The sequence below is a fragment of the Cervus canadensis genome, chromosome 4, assembly GCF_019320065.1.
Source record: "Cervus canadensis isolate Bull #8, Minnesota chromosome 4, ASM1932006v1, whole genome shotgun sequence".
In the NCBI taxonomy this organism is placed as follows: Eukaryota; Metazoa; Chordata; class Mammalia; order Artiodactyla; family Cervidae; genus Cervus; species Cervus canadensis.
In genome coordinates, this window is record NC_057389.1 from 38903596 (window position 1) to 38931438 (window position 27843).

At 40.7% G+C, this 27843-nt stretch overlaps 1 protein-coding gene across 7 annotated transcripts in view; it reads left to right on the top strand.

Moving 5' to 3' along the window:
* Positions 1 to 27843, top strand: part of EBF1 (EBF transcription factor 1) — a 403840-nt gene that overhangs the window by 258695 nt on the left and 117302 nt on the right. For 4 of the 7 annotated variants that reach the window (XM_043464838.1, XM_043464839.1, XM_043464842.1 and 1 more), the window contains exon 8: positions 11803 to 11944. In XM_043464838.1, the coding sequence (XP_043320773.1) occupies positions 11803 to 11944 (142 nt within the window). The remainder of the gene's footprint in view (positions 1 to 11802; positions 11945 to 27843) is intronic. The other 3 variants (XM_043464840.1, XM_043464841.1, XM_043464844.1) reach the window with 1 other exon arrangement.

Genomic DNA, 27843 nt, shown 5'->3' on the forward strand with positions numbered 1-27843 from the left:
CATGCAGCCAGGCCAGAGTGCATCTCCTCTGAACAGCAATCAGAAGCCTATGTAGGTGACTGAGGAGGACATAAGAAAGGTTGTTGATCTCTTGACATGTAAAGACATTCTGTCAAGCAAACTCAGCCTCACAGCAGCTGAGCTTCTGGTGTGTAAACAGAGGCTGCTTAATTACACAGGTCATGTCAATTAGCGTGACCTTAGCGTTTTTGAGAAATTCATCACTTTCTGCAGAGCTCAGCTGTATTCATAGTTTCAGGCAGTATGGAATAAGCCTTGTAGAGAATTTGGTACAATCTTTTTATTTTTAAGCTTATAATTGATGTTTTCTTTTGAAATCCCCAGGCTGTGGTTAGGGTAACAAACTTGCTTAAATACAACAGTGGATACAGGCTTCATTCAGTTCTGTGGGTGTGGGGACGATGGGAGAAAGAGAGCAGGAGGGAAGGCGGTGGATAGAGACAGCTCTCTCTCCTGACGGGGAGAATTTCCCTGTGACTAAATGAGCCTGTTTCTTCATCTTGACACTAAAAAGATGCTAATGTCAAAGGACTGTGTTAAAACCATGTCACGGGTCTGGTTTTTAACTGACGGGAGCTAGACAATTCAAGCTTAAGATTTAAATCCTTATCAATAGCTTCCCTTGTTGGGGCTGGCAGAGCGGGGAGGTGAGGGCAGGAACAAGAGCTGGGTACAAGCTGTCATCACAGTAGATACCGTAATACCTGGAGAACTGGGAAGTAAATTTCCAAATTCATCTTATTGCTTTAACAAAGTTTTCCATAGGCTGTAAATCTGTATCTGTGTATAAATGTTAGACCTGTAACTACATGTGAACATAAATGTAAGATATGCTTGTTTATGCATGCATGCCTGCACTCAGTAGTATTTATTGGCCTGGTAGGTGGTGAGTATATTGTGATAGGAACAGGAAAGATGGAGTGTTTGCTCTAATGAATCTTAAATTCTAGTTGGGATCTATTAGTTAGGATAATACTAGCTGCTGTAACAAATAGACCAAAGAAGATTTAATGGCTCACATTCAACAGAAGGTTGTTTATTCCTAACATAATGGTGCAAAAGTGTTCCTGGTGGGTGAGTAGCTCTTGTATGTGAAGTAGTCTCCACCACCCCCTAGAACCTTATTGTCTCTATACATCCAGTTGAAGGGTAAAGAGTGCATGGAGGGGCTTGTGGGCTTAAAAACCTTGTCTTAGAAATGATTCTTGTCAAATCTGCCCACATTCTACTGGCTAGAAGTCTGTCACACAGCCATGTATGACCACAGAGAGGCCTGAAAATGTCTAGTTGTACTGTCCAAGAAGAAAAGATAGTTATATGGGGAACAGTGACCTTCAGTTGCTACACTGTGTATAAATAAATAATTTCACAGCATTAAAAATTTCAATTATTGCTTTAAGGAAATGAAGCAGGGTGTTATGAGAGAGAACACCAGTGTGGGATGGGGGATGGGAACATACTTTAAAAGCAGGTGACCAAGGAAAACTTTCAAGGAGGGGACTCTTAAGCTCAGAGCTAATGGATAAGAATAAGTCATTCTGAGAAAAGCCAGAAGAATTTTCTGAGCAGAGAGAACAGCAAGCCCAAAATTCATGTTTGTCTCTTGTTTTTCTGAGACGAACAATTTTCTTTTGCTTACTCATCATTTGGAATGGGGGTTGGGTAAGAAATATGAGGCAAGACTACCAGGTTTTTCTTCCCCCAAATTCCCACCAAAAATGTGTGGTCTTTCAAAAATGATGACGTAGCCAATGACATTAAAAGGTAACTCTCTCTGCCCTCCCCCCTTCTTTGGTGAAATCTATAAATTTTGGAGAATCCTTCTTATTTATTCAGAAGCCCACAGGGTATGATTAGAGGATTCTTAAAATATATGCCCATTCTCTGAAGTTTTGGTCTGCTTTTAAAGGCACTTAAAGAAAGAAGGAAACGTTCTCAACCCTTTTATTTCTCTCCCACCATTCCCCACCCCCGTCTTATATTGTTTTGACAAACAGCACATCTTGCAATTAAATTCTTTACCAACAGAATGCTAGGGGCCTGAGCCGCAATCACTCTCTTCCTACAGAATAATTTCAAGATGCACCATGCTGATTAATTATACTGAAAGCAGCTCTAATGATAGTTTCAGAATACAGGATTAATTCACATAACATGGTAAATACAAATGGTGGATTTTCAACCTGATATATTAAACCATTACGGCTTATTGGGCAAATATGTATCTTGGCATGAGCCTTATGCCGGGCCTTGGCAGAAAATATGCATCACTGAAAAGGAATCCTTATGAACAGGATTTGATGAGTGGTAGCTCTGCACTTAGAGGAAATAAATTCCTACATTAAGTACAGTTGCTATTGAAAAAAATGTAAAATATATTAAAGGATAGACATAGAAGTGTTTGGTTTGATCAGTGTTGCCCCATGGATACTGGATCTGAGGATGCGTGGTGCTTACTGAGAGTGGCCAACCCAGAGATATTCTTATATTCTTCCACTTTTGAGGTTGTAACTTACAGAGCTCTTACTGTGTGTGAGACCTTGTTCTAAGTGTTTTACGTGTATAATTTTATTTGTTTTTCTACCCTCTTTCCCTTGTTTACTTTGCTTCAAATGAGCACATTGACCTTCCTTCTCTTCCATCATTTTTCTTCACCAAATGTACTAAACTCATTCCTTCCTCAGGATTTTTGCACTTGCTATCCTGTGCCCCTGGAAATTCTTCCGCCACATCATTGAATGGCTGGTTACTTCTTATTAGTCAGATTTCAGCTAAAATGTCACCTCCTTAGAGAGGCCTTCCTAATCATCCACTCAAAAGTAGTTCCCGCCTGGGCTTCACCCCCTTCCTCATTTTATTTTCTTGGAACTTTTTACGTTCTGAAATTTGCTTTCATTGTTTATCTATTTATTGTCTAAAAGCTCTTTTTTATTTTGGACAGAGACTAAGCTCTTGATGGGCACATACTTTGTCATTGCTGCTTCTCCAGTACGTAAAACAATGCCTGACAACTATTCCTATGATTCAATTACTTATTTAAGGTTACAGGCTAGTGAGTGATGGAGTCGGGGTTCACACTCAGCACTGTCTGACCCCGGAATCCTAACTGACGACTATATGCTATTTTCTTGCTTCCAGTTTCTGTGTCCTTGTACCGTGGACCCATAGGCCGAAAGCACGCATGGCAGTTATGTATACTTGGGCTCACTGTTACTTAAAGTGGCCAGTGGGAACACATAAATGGAGCACCAGTTAAATGCCAACAACAACATTAAAAGGCATCAAAAGCATCCTGATTCACAGAGAAACTAGGTTCAGATCAATGATGAGTTTTTATGTCTACAATGTGTCACAGTTCAGGAGACAGAAGTTGAGTCTAGTTTCTAATGGTTCAAATTAGTTTAGCACAGGAATCCAAGGATTTAGAAGTGTCCGTTCTTATCTTACTGTTAAAAGAAGAGATATTTTTGTCTTGAGGCTCAAAGGGTGGATTTAATTCAGCTACTCAATCCCTCACTCCTGCAGTTCCACTCTGTTACATCCTGTAGGTTCATGCGTCCTCCATAATTTTTAATGAGTTATTTGGGATCTTTCAACCAGATAGAAACTTGCAATCAAGCTGGTTTCAGAGAATATCTCTTTCCATATCAGCCAAGGAGATTTTAAAGGACAAAGTTAATGAAGACCCAACTGCTGCAGACCATTTTTATGTAGATAATACCTAAAGTGTACAGTCAGATAGACAGCGATGTGTACTGGAAGAGACAGTTAGGGGAAAGAGGACCTCAGCCAGGAGCATGGATTGAGAGGCCAGAAGTGGACCTAGAGTCCGAAGTTTCCCTTCAACTTTGCCTCTGCTCTTAATTCATCCTGTGGCCTTGAAGTTTTTAAGCCTCTTGGGTCTCAGTTTTCCAAGCTGTAAAAGGAGGAATTGGATACATTCGCAGTATCATAACTACCAAGGTCTCCTTTTGTCATTTTCTCTTATGAACCTCTTGTGGTGACGTATCTTTCAACTTAATTGCGTTTATTGAATAAGAGTCACACTCTCTATTTTAAAATTAGTCAAAGCCATGGAAACTGCCAATTTTGAGCTTCTCATGTGCATGAGATAACTGTTTCCACATGGAACTGGTATGATCCTGTATCAACAAAGGAAAGTTAGTGCATGTTATAGTATGCGTCCTTACTATGGATGAATTAGGGTGCCCTTTCTGCTACCTTAGAAAGCTCGTAGTTGGGAGCCACTAGATTGGCTGATCTCTTGGGTCTCTTGGGACTCATTGGAGGAGCCTGTAAAGAGCAGTTCAGTTGATAGGTTGGGTGTAGAATGTGGGCTGTGTGAAGCAGAGGGTAAAGTTTGACCCAGTAGACTTTATTTTGTAGGGAAGTTTTAGGCTTACAGAAAAATGAATGGAAGGTGCGGAGAGTTCACATACACTTCCTTAATACTCCTTACCCAGTTTCCCTTATTAACATCTTGCATTAGTGTGATACGTGTGTTACAATTGATGTGTCAGTATTGATATACTATTATTAATTTCCATAGTTTACAGTAGGACTCACTGTGTTATACATTCTGTGGGTTTATACAGATTCATGATATGTGTCTACCATTACAGTGCCATTTAGAATGGTTTCATCTCCATCCTCCCCAACTGGTTCCTCTGTGCTTTGCCTATTCATCTCTCCTTCCCTCTTTTCAAACTCCTGGCAACCACTGGTCTTTCCACTATCTCCATAGTTATCCCTTTTCCAAAACATTGTATAGTTGGAATGATGAAGTATATAGTCTTTACAGGTTTGCTTTTTTCATTTAGCAATCTGCATTTAAGTTTCCTTCATGTCTTTTTGTGCCTTGATAACATATTTCTTTTTATTGCTGCATCATCCTCCATTTTGTGGATTACCAGTTTGTTTATTCATCCATCTGTTGGACATTCTGGTTGCTGATGCCTTTTATTTAGTCGAATTTTTTTATTACTATGATGGTTAAATCACATGCAGTTGTACAAAATTATTCAGAGGGATCCTGTGTATCCTTTACTCAGTTTCCCCTAATAGTGATATTTTGCAAAATTGACCAGTATTAGATTGTTCTATTGTTCTATTGCTCAGATGGTAAAGAATCCACTTGCAATGTAGGAGACCCAGGTTCAATCTCTGGGTCAGGAAGACTTCCTGGAGAAGGGAATGGCAACCCACTCCAGTATTCTTGCCTGGAGAATTTCATGGACAGAGGAGCCTGGCGGGCTACAGTCCATAGGGTTGCAAAGAGTCGGACATGACATACAGTATTCATACAGGATATAAACATTGATACAATCCACTCATCTTATTCACATGTCTCTAGTTTTACTTGTACTCATCCATGTGTATATTTTAGTGCTATACTATTTTGTCATGTGTAGGTCTGTGTATCTGTCACCCCACAGTCAAGATATTAGACATTTTCATCACTGCAAAGATGTTGGCCTCATGTAGCCTCCACTTCCATCTTCCCTCTGCCCCTAATCTCTGCCAACCACTTCTCTGTCCTTCATTTCTAAATTGTTGTTATGTCAAGAAGTAGTAAATAGAATCATGCAGTGTATTAATTTGCTATGACTGCTGTAACAAAATACCACAGGCCCAGAATGTATTTTCCCAAATCCTGGGGGCTGGAAGTTCTGGATCAAGGTTCTGGCAGGCTTGGTTTTGTCGGCTTGCAGATGGCCATGTTCTCGCTATGTCCTCACATGGTCTTTTTTCTTTGCCTGAAGACCCTTGTGTGTCCAAATTTCCTTTCCTTGTAAGGGTATCAGTAAGATTAAATTAAGACCAACCTTAACAGCCTCATTTTAAATTTAATTACCTCTTCAAAGGTTCCATCTGCAAATACAGTTGTATTCTGAAATTCCAGGGTTAGCACTTCAACATGTGAATTTTGAGGGGGACACAATTCAGGTCATAATATGCAGTATGTAGCTTTTTTTTTTTTTTTTTTTTACTTTTATTAATATTTACCATGTTTATAATTGTTTTCTGTTTAGTTCATTCTTTGTTTCATACCCTTATTTTCTGCTTTCATTAGTTTTATTTTATTTTTTTTTTATTTTTATTTTTATTTTTTTTAATTTTTTTATTAGTTGGAGGCTAATTACTTCACAACATTTCAGTGGGTTTTGTCATACATTGATATGAATCAGCCATAGATTTACACTTATTCCCCATCCCGATCCCCCCTCCCACCTCCCTCTCCACCCGATTCCTCTGGGTCTTCCAGTGCAATTGTCTCATGCATCCCACCTGGGCTGGTGATCTGTTTCACCATAGATAGTATACATGCTGTTCTTTTGAAACATCCCACCCTCACCTTCTCCCACAGAGTTCAAAAGTCTGTTCTGTATTTCTGTGTCTCTTTTTCTGTTTTGCATATAGGGTTATCGTTACCATCTTTCTAAATTCCATATATATGTGTTAGTATGCTGTAATGTTCTTTATCTTTCTGGCTTACTTCACTCTGTATAAGGGGCTCCAGTTTCATCCATCTCATTAGGACTGGTTCAAATGAATTCTTTTTGACGGCTGAGTAAAATTCCATGGTGTATATGTACCACAGCTTCCTTATCCATTCATCTGCTGATGGGAGTATGTAGCCTTTTGATAGTGGCTTCTTTTCACCTGACATAATTCTCTGGAGATTCAGTCAGATGTATCAATAGTTTATTCCTTTTGATTGCTGAGTGCTATTTTCTATGGAATGCCTCTTAATGCCTTTTAATTTTATGTACTTCAAGCCAGTGCATTTCATACCTTTATTAAGGGCTCTGAATTAATGCAAACATAGAATAAGCTAAACCCAGAGGTGAGGAAGCTGTGAAATAGACCAACTTTAGCACTAATTTCCTTACATTGAGTTATCATATATAAGCCTTAAAAACCAAGATTTATAATTTTTAAATTGTTATTAAAAATTAAGTTCCTGAAGATGTTATATTTTAGAGAGAGGTACTTCTTACCAAGATATTCTAAATTTAAACACGGAAAATATTTTTATGACTTAATCGTCCCCCTAGAAATGTTTAAAGATATAGATTTCAACTCTTGGTGGCCTATGTCCTAACCCTTCTTCCGCATGAACTGCTGTTTTTGTTAATGTGATCTGCCACTCATCACTGAATTTAGCTGCCTGTGTCTTTTTGAAAATCCGCTCATGAGACAGATTATACTTCATCAATTTGAGAGAACATAGTTGAGACATACAGGGTCTCCTGCTTGATTGGAAGGGAAGAGGGACAGCCTAAAGAATGATAGCAAGGAAATAATAACCAATAACAAAGTTCTTAGAGAATCCCTCATTAAAATGACATATTAGGAAAAATACACTGCATTGATAAAATGCAGAAAATTTTACAGGCTATTTTCAGAGCAATAAGGTTTCATTTCATTTCAAGTTTAGAATGTAAAAGGCTAATAGGCAGATGGTTTATAAAAAGCAAAAGTACAGAAACCATTGAAATTTGCAATTCACAAGAGGCCTAAATTACATAATTAAATGTTGTGAACATGAAGGTCTTTAAATTTGTAAGATTTCATTGTTAAGCTAATAAAGGGTGAATGTAGAAGAATTAATTTCTGTATCCTTGTATTTAAATTAACAATTTATGTTGGGTCCTCTTTATGGCAAATAAGATGCTTCAGATTATCAGCCCAACACAGGTTCTTGAACTTGATGATGAAATCACCAACAAAGCAACAACTCTGCTAGCACTGCTAACATTTGCTCTATGAGAACTGGAAACCATACTAACCACTTTAAATAATGTAAGCCTCACGGTAACCTTATAAGTTAGGTACTACTAACATTTCCATTTGAGAGTCAGGGACCAGGGGCTTAGAGAGGTTAAGTTACTTGGCCAAAGTCACATCAGCTAGGAAAGCTTGAGAGTCAAAAGTCATAAGTTTTGTTTTGAATTTTAGTTCTAAATAGATTGGGGAGATAGTAAAAATAATAACGTTTAGGTCTATTTAGATCTAGGATATAACATAGCAAATTGTGAACCACTGTAATGAGCCAAGAAATTGAAAACTTCACTGTAAAATCTTCAAAGTCTGTGTATAGTTGTGGCCTTTTTATTCCCTCACACTGAATATTGTCACCTGGAGAATTGGACACAAACAGAAAATACCGTGAAACACACTGTGTATTCATCAGCATGTCTCTGGATTGCTATACTAAAAAGCCATGCTCCTTCTCCAGATAGAGTTTTACTTCCCCCAAAATACAATGATTATACATATATATAACCCTAAACATGCCTAAGCTTAATACTTATTTCAGGAGAAATAAATTGGGCATCCTCACAAATAAATTGGAACAATTTATTTCAAAATCATTCTATGGCAGCCCTGTCCAACAGAACATTCTTCAGTGAAGACAGTGTTCTTACGTAACTGCCTTGTCCAGTATAGTAGCCTCTAGCCACATGTGGCTACTGACCACTTGAAATATGGCTATGGAAACTCAGGAACAATGGAATTTTACATTTTATTTAGTTAGTTTAAATTTAAATAGCCAAACATGGTTATTGTATTAGTATAATTCTAGACTACGTTAATTATAACAGATATCATAAAATTCTAAATATACCTGTTCCTCATTTTATCCTGGGTCAGCGGAGTGAGGAATAAGGTAGAAAAGGGAAGAGATGGTCAAGTCCAAATGTAAAATCATTTTCCATGTTTATCTGTCCCAAATTCAAGCTGAGTTTTGTTGACAAAATTTGGGAAGGTTGAAGATTTGGCAGGCTTGCCTGTCCCCTTGCCTGCATGAACGTGTCAGCACCTCATTAATCTTGTGTTTAAACTGTGAAGGCCCTTTTCCCTCCCAGTATAGGCTTATTTTTAAAGGATTTTTTAGTGCTCCCTTTGCATCTCAGCATTATATATATATATACACTATATATATATTTATAAATATATATGTATTTACAAGTTGCTCTGTGGATTAATTTTAACTATATATCATTTCAAATTGGAATGAGAGAAATTATTTTGGGGTAAGGAAGTTAAAATGTACAGTGTTATGAGTTTTTGAAGAACATATAAGGTGTTTATTTTCTAGAAATTTAAAGGCATGAGAATTCTCGGTATCAACTTTCTCCAATTATAATTGGTCTTTCAGTGAAATTATCCTATCACACATGTGGCCTTGGTAATCCCTCTCTTACCAAGAAAAGAAAGACATCTGGGGTGTAGTTTTCTTTCCTAACCGTTTTCAGTTTTTGTTCAATGTAGGAATTAGATGACAGTGTCTTTAAATGATACTGAATATTTTAAGCCTGTAGCAGTCTGACTTACAGGTGCATGTTGGATTGTCATTGCTCTTTTTTTTAAAGACAGACTTCTAGAATAACCACTTTCTGTATTTCCTGACACTGGAAACAGATACCGTTTGTCATTCCTTTTATAGTTTCTTCAGCTAACGACTCCAGTGACCACTCAGTTGTGGTCTTGTAGTAAATCAAAATTTCTTTGAAAGACCCAGCTTTGTTACATAATTGTAAATGTCCCACGAAGTCATCTCCTGAACTAAAAAGAAAAATGAATTTCTGTTGCTTTAAATAATATAGACTCTGCCACCACTCATAGTACTTTTCGAAAATAAAAGAACAGAGAACTTTCTTCTCCTCTCCCTCTTAGTCTTTCTCCTTCTCTTCCTTCTGAATTACCCTATAATTGATGAGGCACACACAGAGCCTCAAGCCGTCACATCTGGTTGGTCAATCATGAAGAAAGAGAAAACCCACTTTGCACACTGCTGCTTAGAACTGACTGTGTCCTTCCATGAATGACTTGCCCTGGCTGGAATTTTGGATTTCACAATGACTAAGGAGAACACCCTGAGTCCCTGAATGGACTCTCTTAATTGTTTACTTTGCATTTTAGCAAAATAGAAGTGAAAAATAAAATCAGGTGAGTGTCCGAGTCCTGCTTGGGGTTGGATCTTGATGAGGACTCTGAGGGAGAATGGAGGGGACCCCACAGGAGCCCCCACCCCCAGCAGTCATCTCTGGAAGACCCCAGAGTGGGACCCCATTTCCTGGGTCTGAGAAAGTCTAGACCCTCTTGGTGTGGGGGTAAAGAGCCTCGAGTCTGCAGAAGGGAGGGCCCAGAAAGAAAACAGAAAAATTGTGTTGCCATCTTGGAGGCAAAGGGGCAGAGAATCTGCTGTGTTTGACCAGGATGCTTTGAGATCAAAGAGGTGGAGACAGTGGAACTTTTAGGTGTGGCATCCATTGGTGGGGGTCTACAGGGTTGGGAGTGGGGTTGCTTTTCCAGGCAGGGCTTACAGTTCACAGGCCCAGCATTTTCCCCTCTGCCCAACTCAGGTGATGAAATCGGAGCATTCATTGCCCAAGACTCTAGAAGGCAGGGTCCCCTTTCCCCAACTTGGAGAAAAGGCTTCTCAGAAGCTGGGGCCTCAGTATGTGCCAATCCTTGTAAAGCGTTTCACCTCTTGAGGGGCTAATGCCTCTCAAAACCAAGAACAATTAAAGCGCGAGTCTTCCCAAGCAGCTGGGGAATTGAGCAAAAATAAATCAGAAATCCTCAGCCTTGGCTCTGGAGGTTCGCCTCATTATGAGAGCAGATCTATTAGCCCTCTTGCCATTGTCTTTCATTTCTCAAGTGAGGTGATTCTAATTAAATTAATCTGCATGTCAATCTATCGGTGATCAATCAAAGAGCCTGAGGTCCCCCCTATGCTGCAGGGTGCTTGCGGCTGACAGGGGCTGATAATGGAGGAAGAAATAAACTGTCGAGCAAAGTTAATTAGTCAACATAATAGGTGGATTAAACGGGAGCTGGCTGATTGCTGTTTCCCATGTCAAAGCATGAGGCGGGCGCTGAAGCTGCAATTACAGACAATTATTATATTTGGTTGTAAGAGGTCGCATGAATAAACATATCTCTGTGGGTTTCAGTTTTAATCCTCTTCCCCATTTAATATAAGGAGAAGTGTAGGTCATTTCTTCTCATTGTTTTAGTCAAAGTTCTCTGAGAAAACACCTTTGCCTGGGTCCCTTCTGGCAAACTCCAATCAGTTTATGGGACCGCCAGGGTATCTGACTGACTGTACCTTGGGCCAAGGCTTCTTCTTTTTGTCCTTGAAACACAGCTCGAAGACTCTTAATTAGCAAGGATTTTTGGGTAGTGGTGGTGACGATGGTGAGGGGGGCTTTGGTCTGATGTCTGCTTAACTAAATGAATGTGGGTAGAAAAAAGTACAAGAAACCCCAAAAAGACACCCAGGAGAGAAAACTGCATCCCAGCTCTCACTGAAACCTCTCTTTTTCATTTCTCTCTCCTCTTAACCCTGACACAGTGGTGGGGGGGAAATATTTTAAAGATTCAAAAGATTTTTATTTGCATGATCAACTGTGATATCTGCTTCAGTGTCTAAACTGAAGGGTAATTTAGGTGAAACACAACCACCCTTGTGTAAAAAAAATATGCTAATAAAGATCCTCTTGTTAAAATTATGGTTAACAGTGTACCTTCTGCTGTATAACTATAAACTGTGCAATTTTACTTAAAACTGCATCAAAAGCGTTCCATGCCAGAGACCCACTCATCAATAGCTCCTCTTGTTAGACTTGTACTGCATAAGCACCAGTTATTATGTGAAATAGCTATGCAATTTTCTGCAGCTCCCAGCTGTTATTTATTTAACTTGAGTTTATTACCCTCCGTGCTTTTATATTAAAATGTTCATTCATTTCTCTCTTCTGTCTCCAGGTCGTGGTGTCTACGACAGTCAATGTGGATGGCCATGTCCTGGCAGTCTCTGATAATATGTTTGTCCATAATAACTCAAAGCACGGGCGGAGGGCTCGGAGGCTTGACCCCTCGGAAGGTACGCCCTCTTATCTGGAACATGGTAGGCGAATCATTTTCATTGGTTGTCATTGCTACTTTAACTGTGCATTTATTTGGCTTCTTTCTTCCAACTCCACCATCTTTTCTACCCCTTTTCAAATTTCAAATGTCCTGTTGAACAGTATTGATGCTGAATATTTCAATACAGGAAGATATCTTGGAGGCCCAGACTTTCTTGTTACACAGGTCCCTACCCTGGAAATGGCTGACATTTCTTTCCTTATGGTGGAAAGACAGAGGGAGATTGGACAACTGCTTTATTTTAAACTGCCACTTGATTTTAAAAATAATGAAAGGCCAAAGCAGGGCAACAAAAATCCTGATTTTGAGTTTTTTGAGATTTCGAGTATTTTGAGTTTGTGGTTTCCTGGTTGTATAATGAACTTCACTTTCTTTACAGTCCTACTGGTATGTGTCTGTGACCATACATTTAACTTCATTTGGAGATAAGGTTCCAAAGTTTTGGTTGGATGTGTTTCTTTTTGCATATAAATTCCAAACTAAATGTCCCTTCCGTGCCCTGTGCGTGCCTTACCCCTCATCACCACATGATGCAGCCTGCTTTATGTAGGCAGATTTTGGTGGGAAGAGGTCATACTTGTCTTCGTTTTATGGCTAGTTAGTTGTACCTTTGAGAGGACTAGAGGAAACCAGACAAAAATTTGAACCAAAGAAAGTGAATGCCACTCAAAGGAACAATAGGCTGGACTGAGCATATGTCCAAATGTTTCTGTGCTACCTGTATCTATCTATCTATCTATATATAGTGTATCCATCTGTCCATCATCCATCCATTCATCAACCCATCTATCCATCCATCATCATCCATCCTCTATCTATCCATTCCATTCATCCTTTACTTATCCATCCATTTTTCATCCATCCATCATCAATCTATCCATCCACCCAAAAAGCTGTGACTGAGTTTCAACTGGATACCAGTCACTGTGCTAGGTTTTCTCCAATCTCCTCAAATTAAACTCTTCACTTGTTTTCCCCATTTCACTTTCAGTTTGCTAGGTCATCAGAATTCTTTTGAAAACACTACCACACAAAGTACCACCTGATTGCCTGATTTTTTGATGGACCAGGAACTGTCCATGATATAGTTCATAGGGTAGGAAACTCCTTTCTCTGCTGGCATCTCAATTTAATAAACACACTACTGTCATCATTTTTGCCTGATTTTTTTGTTTGTGCCTAAGGAATACACAATCTGTACTTTTTATTAATTAGCCAGATGGAACACTCTTAGAAGGGATTCTATACCACATCCAGTTTTACAGTCTTTTTAAAGTAAACCATCATCTTTCAAAAGCTGCTTCTTTATGGTTTCATTAGTGCTGAGATGGATGGATATTACTTTTTGCAGGAGGCCATTTGAAACACCTGCTCATGATTACATTCCTAGCTCCATTTCTGTACTTAAAGTTATTCGGATCCTCACTTTATAGTAATATTGCCATTTTTATACCCTTGGAGTCACTTCAGACATTGTATGATTAGAGAGATTGAGGTGAAAGGAAGAAGGAAAAAATAGGTAAATACTCAATGGACACAATTTGGACAACACTGGCTTAAAAGCTAAAATCTTGTTTCCAACTCTGATCGTTAGTTACTGTCCTGTCTGGGAACTGACTTGACTGTCAGTTTGGTATCTGACAGTCATGGGTTCATAGTTCTAAAATGTGCTCTGTGTGCAGACCACACCCAGGTTCCCATTCCTGCCCTTGGGAAGCTGGTGGGAGAGCACGTGTCACCTTGCAAATCATCCCTCCACCAAAAACCCCCAACACAAACCAGCGAAAAACAAACTCACTAGCCAGGACACCTCTAGGGCTTGGAGGTCAGGAACATTGTGTTACATCATGGCATGGAAGAGAAAGAGCCTTGATACCTAAACCAGTTCTGAGCTTCACTTCTAGCCTTTGTGTGACCTTGGACAAGTCAGCTTACCTTTGAGGATCCTTAGTTTCCTTCTTGGCAAAGTGAAGGTGATGATCTTTGGGAGGTAAAAAAAAAAAATGTGTGCCTTGGGTGGGGGCAGGTCACATACAGAGGGGAAGTTGGCTGGGTGGAGACTGCAGAAGAAGGGCAAGTTCATGCTCTGCTGACCCAAGCCCCGGGCAGTTGTCATCAAGGGCAGGGAGAGCCCAGGTGGGCCAGATGTTCCAGTCTGACCAGAAGTAAAACTCTCTCAATTTATAATTGTTGGTAACAAATTACAGGTGTTTTAGCCCCTGAAGGGAGGACAGGCGAAGAAAGCCACTTAGGTAGAAGACAGCCAGAGGCTCACAGTTTGAGATTTCTGGATCAAAATATCTGTAAGCTGCCTTCCAGCTCAAACATTCTCCCTTCTAGGTGGACATATTAATATTTCAGTTGGGCTAGTGTTTGTATTCTGAGTTTTAAAGACAACATTTTATTCCTCTGCTGCAGGTGACCAGTCCACAAATGACCATATTCTTCTTAGCATATTACTCAAGAAATAATGACATTTCACTGTTTATTCATGGTTAACGATCACTGCGACCTGAGTGTGTCCTGTCTCCTTCAGCTAGGGGGCCTCCCTCTCACCAAAACCTGACTTCATTTCTACCCAGAAGAATAAAAAGGCAGACACCTTGAGGTTCTCAGTAATGACAGTAACATGGAAATCTGCTTCTCTGCAGAATGAATCAACCAACCACACATAACCACCCACTCATTTAGACACTTCAAGCTGACACATAAATATCTACTCAGCAGAGAGTGACTATGGGCTTCTTCATGATGCTGTGTGGGAGTGGACTTTGATGCTAATTCACGTTGACTTGAGGGTATAGTAATACTTTATCTTGCTATTAAACAATCCTATTTGAAACTGACTCACAGAGCCATACCCCGTGTCAGCCCCTCCCTCTCACACCCCCGCCTCACAGAGCTGCCCCACAGTGAGACTGCATGCGCTGTTTTTACCTCCTAGGTGACTTGCAGGAGCCTTGTTTCCCCTCATTCTGGGCTCCCTACCATCTCATTTACAGGTAGCCTGAATTATTTCGAGCTATTCTGCACATCTCTTTTTATATCCTGCTTGTCAGGTGGTTGGAAGAAAGTTCTCTTTCGTGGCTCACCTTTCTGCATATAAGAGAAATAGAGACCACACTTTACAGTCATGTCATCTTCCCTGTGTGACCCACAGACTCACAAACCTCCGTGCTCAAATAACTGTCCCTGTATTTCAAGTAAGAGAGCTGACAAAGGCAAATTTATTTCAGACTCCTGTGTGGTCCAGAGAGGGTGAATCCTGGCACGCTGTAGCTCATGGTAATTGCGCTCCCTCCTATTTTTTCCCTTCATTCATAAATACTGAGATTTTCTTTGGCTGGATATTTATGAGAGAATTTAGGCCAGTGAGGTTTTCTCTTTAAGCAGTAGTGTTAGGGAAGATGTATAGTTGTGGAGAGAGGCAGCCTCAGAACCTAACTGCTCTCAGGATTCTGATTTTTGAAAAAGTGTAGACTTGGGGTCAAAGACCCTGAGTTGACCGCAGAGAGGGTAATGCACAGCCCTGGCTTCTGTGCCCTTCTTATCTCCCCATCACTTGGGCAAATTCCTGGGGACTGTGTGTTAGCGATCTTCGAAGGGCTTGCGGAGTGTATTATCATTGTTCTGAGATTTCAGGTTGTGTTTATTTGAATGTAAGGCCACACGTGGCATCAGTTTCTCTCTCTTTTTCCCCGTTGCCAAAAGCAGTGCCCTCACAAAGCTGTAGTGTGGGGACCCTGCCAGCTTGCATGCGCTAACACTTTATTATCTAATGATCTAATATGCAACAAGGCAAAGTGCCGGTGCTCATCATTCTGACATAGAATGCCGGGAGAAGTGACTAAATTACTTTATGTACCATTAGCGCTAGCAGCCATGGTGAACTCACCGGCAGCATTTATGCAAATGGCTATGAATACACTACTGGCTTTGTCAGGGAGCCGGCTGACAAGCACTTTAAATGCTCATTTTTTTAAAGGGGACATTTTTTTTTTTTCTTTTTGGCGTGCATGTGTTTTTTCTCCCTCCCTCTGCTCTCTCCCCTTTCTGTATTACTGGGTAACTTGCCTCCTCCAGGGTCCTTGGGGAAATCTGAGGGGGTTAAGAGCTCATCTGTCATCCTTCCTGGAAGTGCAGTTAAGGCCTTGGTGAGATGTTCTTGAGATTAAGAGTTTTTTTTAAAAATTGTTATAAATTTGTACAAACCTTGATATTTACTTTAAAAATCAGTAGGACTATATTAATCAAGAGCTTTTGGAAGATGAACATTTTACTGTTCTTGAGTTCTGACCTGAGGACTTAATTTTTTGGCTCAAACACAAATGTTTAATGACACTTCTGGCTTTTTTAAATGGAAGGCGATTGAAAGTTAGTTTTGTGGGCATCGGATACAAAAGAATTCAATCTCCCTTCACAGTAATTACAAAGATTGAAATGTGAAGTATAATGATGCCAGGATCCCAGAATAAAACAGAAGTGGGATTTGGTCAAACTAAAAATCCTTTGTAGAATAAAGATTGAGTGGTGTTAGACTCCCTGGGCTATCTCCTTGCTGTAAGTAAAGTGGTGGAGAAAGAGAATCCGATTTTCCCAGCTACCAGTCAGTTCTGACTTTTCCATTGTAGTGGCCCCTTCCAGCTGCCCTTGACAATATGGTGTTATTCTTGCTCTTTAGCATTTGACCTTCTATAATCCTTTTGCTCCAGACAGAAGTAGTTTTTTGCTTCTGTTGGTTGCCCCTGGGTATCCAGCCCCATTGACTTGCAGCTGCACTTAAATGTGTTGTTTTCTGGATGTGTGGAGAAAGATGGTTTAGGCTTGGGAGATCACTCCAAATTGAGAGGCAGTATGGAGCTTCCGAAGACACCAAGGGCCCTCTTCCCCCTCTGTGTAATGAGGCCCTCAGAAGTGGCCAGTAAGTGTCTGTTGGACCTAGAGGGAGGAGGATGGGCTGTCTGACTGGAGAGCTGGATTCTAGTCCTATTGCTGCCATTAACTAGCTGTGTGACCCTGGGAAAAAGTCCCTTTGCTTCTCTGACCTCAGTTGTGTATGTTTTCTCAGGGCTGGCTGGGGCCATCTCTAGACCTTTCCACGTGTACTATTTTCTTTTCTTTTTTAATTGAAGGAAAGTTGCTTTACAATGTTGTGTTGATTTTTGCTGTACACCAACCCAAATCAGTCATAATTACGTGTATATATGTCCTCACCCTCCTGAAACTCCCTCCCCGCCCCCGTCTCACCTTTTTTGGTCATCACAGAGCACCAGGCTTGTCTCCCTGTGTTATATAGCAATTTCTCACTAGTTATCTATTTTACACATGATGGTGTATATATGTCAATGCTACTTTCTCAATTCATCCCACCCTCTCCTTCCCCCATTGTGTCCACAAGTCCGTTCTCTACATCCGTGTCTCCATTTCTTTGCAGCAAATAGGTTCATCAGTACCATTTTTCTAGGTTTCATGTGCATCACATGCACTATTTTCTGATGCTCTGGACTGAAGCCATTGACACGTACCTTCACTCAGCTGGTACCTCCTGAGGTGCCTGTGGAGAAACAGAGAACTCCAGTGACTTTTCTAACATTGCCCTTTCTTAGTTGTCAGTAAGGTTGACCTCAGATCATTCCTTCCTCCATTCCTTCATACTAAGCCTCCACCACATGCCAGACAGGGAGCTAGCTTCAGGAGCACAGGCAGATAGAGTTGCTGTCTTCATAGAATGTCTGATGTAAATAGAGAAGGAAGGTGCTCAACACAGTTTACAACTGTGCATCGTTACGTTAGACTTGTGCATCAAAGGGGAGCCATGAAAGCAGAGAGGAGGAGTGAAGTGTCAAGAAAGCCTTCTTTGAGGAAATCTCACTTATGCCAGAACCAGGAGATGAGTAAGCTTTCATCTGACAGGGGGCGGAAACAAATATCCAGGCAGATGGAAGAGCATGTGCAAAGGCTGTTTTGCCTAATTGAGTCCCAGGAACCAGAAGCAGCCTGCAATGGCTCCTGTTGCTCTGGCCACAGGAAGTGGCAGGAGATGAGTTTGGGGAAGCTGCTGAGGGTCAGATCCCGCAGGCCTTTGTGGATGCCCAGGCCGTGGTCAGTGACGGTTGTGAGATGATATGGGAGAGCCAGGCAGGGCTTTAAGAGCTCAGTGTCAATTATGCAGACTCCTAGTATGTCATAAAAGCCTGGGGCAAGATTGCTCTGAGTGACTTAAAACCTTGCCCTTCCCTCCTAGCTTTTGGGAGCTCATTAGGGAGTTGACTGTACCTTGGAGCTGTACCCCTCATCACTTCTCATTCTGTTAATAGTGCATGTCTTCAAAATAGGAAGAAAGTCCCAAATTTGGAGAGTTCTTTCTCCAGATGGTTTTGGCTTATCGAATTTCTTTTTTCGTAAATAGCTTAGCAAGAGTTTACTTTCTGAACTTGTAGAAACTTGCCTTTCTAAGGCCTTTAGAATGAAGGGCTGCCGTGCTTTTGGATGTATGAAATGTATATTATCTAACCGCAACCAAAGAAAACTAGATGATTGAAAAATAAACAAAGAGAAACATACTGTCCCAAGTCCCTTGCTCCCCTCCCTCCATGGTCAGTGACTAGACACACATCTCATCCTGAGTGAAGAGTCACTGAAGTACAGATGGTCATCTAAAACAGCCCTTCATATTCCAAAGAAGAAAACTTAGACCTGGAGAGGGCATTAACCAGCTTACGCTCACATGACTAGTTTCCATCAAAATCCATTTAAAGCTGCACTTGCCCGTGGTATGCTGACCAGTAAGTATGGATTTCAGGGGTTGCTCTGATGTCAGAGGATGTAGGGTCCACCCCAGTGCCTTTCTAGTTCTGGCTGGCTTAGACTTGCAGGAATCTCTGGGATTCCAAGGTCACGAGAAGAACATCTATGAAATCTCACCAACTTCCTGACAGAAACGCAATGCACCTTCAGAACACAAGGGCAGAGGATGAATGACTCCGAGCTTTACACTCGGACAGTGGCCCTTTATGGGACTGGTTGTGGTGCAGAACTCCAGCCAGGCCCATTTTAGTGAAGGGTCTAGTTTAGCAGAAAAATATGGGCATCAGCTCTTGTTACCGAGGGTGGCATGTCATGTATCAATTGTTTTTTTCCTGCTTGAAAAGCAAGACAGATGCAAGAACAGAATGTTAGGGTTAAGAATATCCAGATGAGTTGTAGAGGACAGAGACCCCAGATTTTTAAGCATCACATCAGGTCTTTTTCTTTGAGCAGCACAGAAGGTGTCTTTTTGTCTTCCCTTGCAATAGAAAGGACCCGGCAAGAAGTCAAGATAATGAACAGGGATGTAAGTGAAGACTGATTTTCAAAGTCTCCCTTGAGTAATCCATAAAGCAAGTAACCCCAGAAATCCTAACACTGGAGACTTGGGAGCCAGCAAGTGCTCAGCGTCAGGCAGATTAAAGAGTTCATAAGCCACAGGGCACTGCTAAGCAGGTGATCTACTTTGTCTTTATTTGAATATGACACCACCAGCCAGCATTGCTGACAAAGGAGAAATAGTGCTCAGACTTTGCCATCCTGCTTAATAGGGACCAGGCAAGGTGATAGTATGTATTCTTTTTCTTCTTAATTATTGCTCTTGTTATTTTTGGACTATTATCAGCTAACATTTATGGAGCATTTGCTAATCATTTTAATTATATCATCTCATCAAATCCTTCAACAAGCCTGATAAGCTGTAACAGTTACTTTCCTCAGTTTACAGATGGGAAAACTGGGGTTTAGAGAGGTCACCAACTTACCCGAGGCCACAGTCAGAGTTGAAACTGGGACTCAAGCCTGGTCTACATAATCACAGAGCTCTGCATATCCGTGGGGCTAACAATCATGACACAAATACTCACTGAGCCCTTACTATACTGGGCACATAATACTGTGGGCAACCCATTGTAAAGATGAGGAAAGTGAGACTAAAGAGAGGTTAAGTAACTTGCCCAGAGTTACACAGCAAGGATGTCTAAATCTAGGATTCAAACCCAGAAAGCTTGACTTCAGAGTTGATACTTTGTTTTATTTCCTTCTTTTTAAAAAACTCATTTATTTGGCTGTGCTGGGTCTTGGTTGTGGCATGTGAACTCTTAGTCCAGACATGTGGAATCTAGTTCCCTGACCAGGGGTTGAACCTGCGCCCCTGCCTTGGGAGTGCAGTGTCTTAGCCACTGGACTACCAGGGAAGTCCCTTAGTGTCTATCCTTTCAATTACTTCCTCTATACATCATGCTAATATTCTTTCTATTTCTTGTCCTACTGTTCTTATTTTTTTCTCAATACAAGTAGGGCAGTTATACTTGCTTGTTGTGCTTTCAAATAGACCTTTGAAAAGTTAATCCAGACATATCTTTTCTTATTTTTAATGGGCATATTACATATGTTTACCTTAGAGTTTTCCTTCAATAGCCTATTTTTTCTCATGGCTATAGTCAAATCAAGAAAACGCTTCTTTTCTTTGCTGACATATAAGTTTTTCATGGGGCTGGTAAGAGAGGCTGGTAATATTTTATTTATTTGCAAGGATGGTCTAACTCATCTCTGTAGAACTCATTTGCTGACCATATGGACTGCCTGGCATGTATACAAGGTAGAAAAAAAGGAGACCATGAGAAAAGTGTGAAATTTTGAGTTATAAGACTGGTAGGATACTAAGAATCTCCTTGTTGGGGTACTGCAGAGTTACTGAGCCTCACCCCACAAGGAACAGTTTTCTTATATAAATGTCTTGACAAACCTGTCAACTGTGGGAAACTTCCCACAGTTTATTTGGTGTTTTGTGTGACCTAGTAAATGAGTGAACCACACCTAGCTTATTTTAATAAGCACATAGTGTCAGGGGAGGGGATGGGAGGAGGGGGCAGAATGGTGCTTTCAGCCGATAACTTGGACCGAAACGGCAGAACATTTTAAGCCTATTTTTTTTTAATTCGGTTACAAAAGCATCATAATTCCAATTGTGTTTATCTGCATAATTGATTGTCTCAAACCAAGGGCCTCTTCCTAATTACTTTCTGCTTACTTGAGGATATCAGAGGATTCACGTAATATGAATATGCAAATAAGAACTTCTGTGTACTGGTCATAAATCTTATTAAGATAAGATATTAGGGGCACTGATCAGGATGGGTTTGAAACATCTTTTTGTTTGAAGCTTTTCATTCATACATGTAGGAATAAATGAGAACAGAGTGCTATGTGACTTCCACTATGTACTTTGATTTTGGGGTCTCAGTTTCCTCATCTGTTAGTTGGGGACAGGGGGCTTGCTGAGCCCTTTAAGCCCTGATGATTTGTCATTTGAACCCAGCTGATCTATTGAGCTGTGATACACTCACTGCTTTCATGAGTGGCCACCAAAATACCAAGGTGATGGTCATGCCGCAGAAAAGGCCTGACGCCACTTCCCTTCACCTCGGGCATTTCTGCAGGAGGTTGGCAGCGGGTCCCAGGACTCCTGAAAAGGCCACAGTGTGCCGTACGCAGACGCTTGTGCCTCAGGTAGCTCTCACCTGGCGTTCTCTCTGACTTCCTTCAGCTGAGATGGTGTAACATTGACTTCACTGGATGGTTAGCCGTGAGATTTTGGGCTAGTTTCCCATGCAGTATGTGTGTCATTTTAGGTGGTGGGGGAAAATAATAAAAAAAAAAAAGTTAAAAAAATAGTAATGTCTATTTAGATATTATGTATAAAATAGATAACTAATGAGAACCTACTTTCTTGCATAGGGAACTTGACTCAGTGCGCTGTGGTGACCACATGGAAAGGAAATCTAAAAAAGAGGGGAGATATGTATGTATATATATAGCTGATTCACTTTGCTGTGCAGAAGATACTAACTAACACAACATTGTAAAGCAGCTATACTCCCAACAAAAATTAAAAAAAAAAACACTCTCAAAAAAAAGTTATGTCGATCTTAATGCATAAGGGAAAGAAAAACAGAAAACAAACAAAAAAACCTCACCATAAACAAAGCATTCCCAAGTTGTGACCTACAGCTGCTGTTGCTTAGGGCAAGACTAAATTTAAAGAAAAAAGTAAGTCAATGTAAACAAAAATAGCAGCTATAATCTTAATTAAGTCATAAAGTAAGTGATAGGAGATGGAGCAAAATCAGGACTGAAGTTTGGGAAACACTGTTTTGGAGGGCTTAGGGGGTTGAGAGAAGTAATAATTCTTTCATGTCACCAGGAAACAGCATAGGACCCTGGGAAACACTTCTTTTTTTTTAATGAGTCGTATATTGTCTTTTTAATAGAAAACCTTTTTAGTTCAGTTTACCATGAGAATAGACTTAATGTCCTCATAGGGTTTTGAAAATCAAAATGTCTCCCAAGCTGTTAACTCTGTTTTTATTTTTAAACAAGTAGTGCCTGCATGTCAGAGAGCAAGAAATTAGTGCGGAAAGGAGGATTTGAGTCCAGGGAGAGCGTCAGCCAGGGTCCACCCAGGCAGCGCATTATGATAATATATACGGAACCAGCCGGACACTGAGCAAAGCTGACATTGTGTTGTCAGGGGCAGAATCGCCCATCAATTTCGAAGATAGGATTTGAGTTCAAATGACAGAAAGAGCAGCAACTGTGTTGAAACTGATGCATGGGGGAGGGGTGGGGCAGGCAGGAACCAGCCAGGCCTAAAGACAGGAAGTGCTGGTACCTCCGGAAGGGGGTGGCTCTGTTTTCTCATCTGGCTGCTACCCTTCCTTCTAACCTTAACATCTGTCAGCAAGATCCACCTGGGCCCTTGCATGATTAGAGCCCAGGGCAGGAGGAGCTTAATGGTGCTAATTTTAACCCCGGTGAGAATGGAGTGCCTGCTGCTCCAAGGGGGGACCGATCAGCTTAGGAAACCTGACTCCACAGAGCCTCAGCTTAATCCAGTGAGGAAGCGCAGTGTGGGTGTCTTGGCGGTTAATAACCATTGGAAAATGTCTCAACTCTTTTTCAGCTACTCTGTTTAGCACCTTAATATCTTAACTGATGATGATTCTTTAGTATGTTTGCTTATTCCATCAGGTATCTACTTACATTTATTTATTGACTGCCTGCTCTATTAGACCATAGAGATGCAGAGGTGAACAAGGCAGGCACCGTTGTTGACATTGTGAGGTATATGGTCATGTAAGTGTGCCTGTTTATGTGTCTATATAAAGCAAATAATTGCACATGAAATTACTTAAGTTGAAATGATGGTCAGCAATATGAGGAGGAACACAGACTGCTAAGGGAGCTTTAAACACGAGAACACAGCCAAATCTGAAGAATCAACGACACTTAAAATTAAAAATAAGGAGTAGCATTTGTCAAGCAAGGAGGAAAGAGCAGTTTAGGCAGAGGAGAAAGCGTGTCCAAAGTTTCACATGGGAACAAAATATTAGAAGCTTGGGGGGAGCTAATCAGAAAAGTGCCTTAGGTCTGAGATCCATTTTTGAGAAAATAAGTTTGGAAATTTTCCATAGATTGCTTCCTCTTTGACCTGGAGAAGTGGATCCAGTATATTTTTGTGATCACAGGCTAACGGAATTCTTTGCCCAGTAAAATGCTAGCTTTCAGGCCAGTGTTTCGAGTGATGGTGGTTTTGCTGTTTTGTTAGCAGCCTTTGAGCATTTACTACCTATCGGGTTTAATACTGAGCACATTATATCATCTCTTTTAATGCTCTTAACCACCATAGGAGGGCACTACTATTATTCTTTCCACTTAGAAAATGAGGAATGCTGAAGCCATCTTTCAAAAATTTATTTTCAGCCAAAAAGAAAAAAAGAGTGGGTGTTTTGTGCCCGCAGCACTTGGACCTCCAAGCAGCTGACGCAGGTGGCCATCACTACTGTTCTTTCCCTCTCTTTAGTCATTGCTGATTCTCTTGCATTGGACTTCAGAGGTGGAGAGAAATTCTCCTGCCATTTGATCATGTAATATAATTCCTGCTTCAATTGAAGCAAATTGACGACGTTACTCAAAGGCAAATTGAAAAGCCAGATCTGTGCTAAATCCCCAGGGTACGTTAGTTGGCATGTGCAGTGATATATGGGAAGGTGCTTTTCTGGGTTAAGATAAAAAATCCTGGTATCACGTCACGCTATCGGGCACCCCATCTCAACCTCTGTGTGCCAGCCCTGCAACTTGAAATACTCAGTGGACAAAAATGAAACTTTATAGAAATTAGGTGATCATCGTCCTTATCAGATGAATACGATGCCATCTTGAGTCTAGTGTCCTCAGAAAATAAGAGATTTATCTGGAGAGGAGCATGAGAAGTGTACGGCATGGATTGTAGGACTTTCCTGCCAGCCTGCCTTGGGCAAGTTGGCTGGGAGATGACCTAGTAATTAAAATCCTGCTTAAACGTATGCTGCTGGTCAGTCATAACGGAGGCATCGACATGGGAAACCAGACAGTAACCAGAGAAGGAAAAGAAAAGTGAAACACAAAAGTAACACCTTCGAGCCCACAGGCCGCAGAAATAGAACTGAATTGGCCGAATACTTACCTGACCACTAAGCATGAAAGCGGAACCCAAGTATTAATATATTTTTATCCCAATCTGTGAATTTAATATTTTATGTGTGAACATATGCTCCTGGGTGGCTGGTTTATTTTATTGACAGTTGCAATCAGCAGGACACCTATTGTTCAAACCCATGTTCTTCCCCACATAGTTCTGGGGGCGATGTGTAGCCGGAGAATATGGGGAACAGAGACAGGGACAGTGTCAGGCTTGTGGCTTCTTCTCAACACATCACTTTCTTTCATCCAATTGGGGCAGAGCAATATACAGATGTCAAAAGGCCTAGAAATAGCAGTAGACTCTGGCTGTTACTGAGAAGGATGATTAAAATTAATGTGGTTAGTACAAATTGAGAACTTCTTTTCATTCTTTATGATTCTTTGGCTACTTCTCTTTTGAGCACAGTAGGGAGGGCACGTACTGAACACCTAACAGGCTGGAGGCAGATGCTTTAGGCTCTGTTGTGTGTGGGGCTGTGGGTGAGGGAATGTGCCCCAGCATTTCTTTTGTCATTTCTTAGTAGAGCGGGAAAGCAGAGTTTGGGTTATTCTTTGTTAAAGTCTCCTGGCTGAATCACCAAACCAGCTGTGTTCTTCCAGTAACAATTTTATGCAACAGATCTATAAAGTCAAACCTCAGATTCCTGTACCTTTCAACTTTGGCAGGATCCTAGAAACTCTCCTTGGTTTGGTTAGCTAATGCCTGTGGAATCCAATCCTTGTTGCTCCAAAAAAAAGTTGGAGAAAATGTTATTAAGGTACCGTTTTAGGGTAACCTATGTAATCTGTAAACTTTTATCATTTTCTTTGTGTATGCAAAATTCTATAATGAGCACCATTGAAATGGATAATGTCCAGGTTGAAAATGAAAGTTAAGGGGAACTGTGCTACACTTTAAAAATACAAGCTCTTGTGGTGCCATCACTTATACGCGATGTTTGGACTCTGTGTGTTTAGCAGCCCAACTTACAACAATAGAAAATCTTCTCAGTCTCGAAGTCTGGCAGTATTTCCAGTGTTCCTATGTTTAAGTTGGCACCTGTGGTATTATATTAGGATGCCATTTTTTGAACTTGGAAACAGAAGAAGGTAAAGAGAAATTTTACTATAATTCATATGTGGAGCTGAGTCTTAAGGGGAAAATAACTTTACTTGGAAATAGAGTAGTAATATTCTGTAAAGTTAATAAATACCCACCCTCTGTCTTGGGAATAAGGAATTTCACAACTAAGATTTTATGGGACTTAGGCTATGTTTACATGATTGAAGTGAGTATTTTAGCCAAACTGAGCAGAAATTTCAGATATACCCCAAATTGAAGGGTGGTTTGGGTGTTTTAAATATCTGTCTTTATCGACCAATGTGGATTCTCAAAGTCTCAAGTTCAAATGAGTTCCCAAGCTTCAGTTACCTAATTTGTAAAGTGGAATTTAAAATAACATCTCCTTTCCCACCACTTGGGATTGATATTAAGAATAATTGAGATAGTATATGGGCTACCCCTTGAAAAGATAACACTACTAGTTAATTGTCAAGTATTGGTTAAGTACAGAGTACTGACCCATCCAGTTTATGAATGAATGAGGTCCCTGCCTTCAATGGATGTGTTGATAGTTGGGTTGATTTGCATACATACATACATGCCTGGTTGTACACACACCTCCGTATGTGTATAGAGATAAAAGTTCAAGAAAAATGTGCAGTAAGTGACAAATGAATGGGAAAGACATGAAGGAGTTCACTGAAGGGGTAAGTGTTTGTAGAGTGGGATAGAAACAACTTCCCACAAAAGACCAGTCTTTTGGCAAAATACTGTTTGGGTGGAAGTGAGTGGTGTAACCTCCTAGTAAAGAAATGGTGGAAAGGAGCAAAGCATTTTTGGAGACAGTGAATTTGGAGAGCCTGCCATCATCTCTTTTTTCTTCTTCCTGCCTTCCTTCTCCCTTCATTCTGTCTCACTGTGCTGAGCTCTGTACACTTTAGCTCATTTAAACCTCACAAGGTGAGTGCTCCTGGATTATCTGCAAGTAGAGTGGTAGGTTTAAGAAAAGTAAGTTGCCCAGGCTGGTAAGTGAAGAAGTTGGCGTGTGAGCTGAGGCATCCTGAATTCCAGAGCCAGTGATCCACATGCTGCTGAGCACTCCCTCTAGTTTGGGAGAAGTGGGGATGAGGTTGGGAGGGGAGAATCATCTAGGCTCATAAGGGTAGACTTGATCTGTAGGGATCCCCAGTCACTAAGGGGAAGCACAGAAAGGCTCTGAGTAGGGCAGTATCTTTTGAAAGTGGGCATCAGAAGAAGGTTAATTTGGGATTTGGTATGTAGACAGGACTTACCACCTAATTAATAATCTGGTAGTAGAAATGAATCACTAGCAGGCTAATGTATTTGCTCTTTGCAGCCCAGATAGAACAACCCAGACCCCAAAGAGTAATTTTTGAGGAAGCCGGGTCAGTCCAACATGGAGTTCAAATGGAAGTGGAGTTCCCACTCTCCTTTGCTCCTCTGTCTGGATAAGTTTGATGATACACATCCCAGTGCTTGTGATGTCATGGATCATCACCACGGAAACATCTGTGCTATAACAAACACTGGAGTGCAGCATCCCTGAATGTGTCAGGGAGGAGAGGAAACTGGCTCAAAATGATAAGGTTCTCAATAATAAAAGTTCACTGAAATATGTTAGCAGTAGTAGCCTTGGTCATGGAGAAAAAGGTAAGCAGTACTATTCTGAAAAGCACAAAGCAAGAGTTGTGCAGTGCTAAAGGTTGGACAAGGTTGATTTTGAGATGCTGTTCACATTCAAAACATGGTTTCCTTAAAAAGTCACTATCTTTGCTGTCTTGCATGATGATGGTAGAAATCCTTCAGGAGCACAGAGCTTGTTTCCCAAACTGCTTATAGAAAATCTTTTGCACAGCATAGCGGGGATGGTTGGCGACTTCTGTTTTGTTCTGGGAGAGAGCTTGAACAAACAGAGACAGAACTGACAGTGGTTGTGGCTGGTGTTTATTGTTTGATGAATTGGTGGCAGTGTTAGACATGCAGTTTCAGAAATTAGTGACTAAAAGATGATTGGCCCTCCAAGGATTCATAGATGTTGCACACCGACAGATCAGATCATGGTTGAATCCAGCTTGAAGTCATATTTAGATTTGGTTTGCATGGTGCTTTAAGAAATTATGTATATGTTGCCTTACAATTAAAAATGGAGATGTTTTACATGAAAATCTGGATGTGCCCATCCTCTTAATATTCAGAAGAGGTGGTCGTGCGAGTAGTGTTGCCACACTCTCAGATGGCAATGATTAGGTTAAACTGAGAAGTTATGT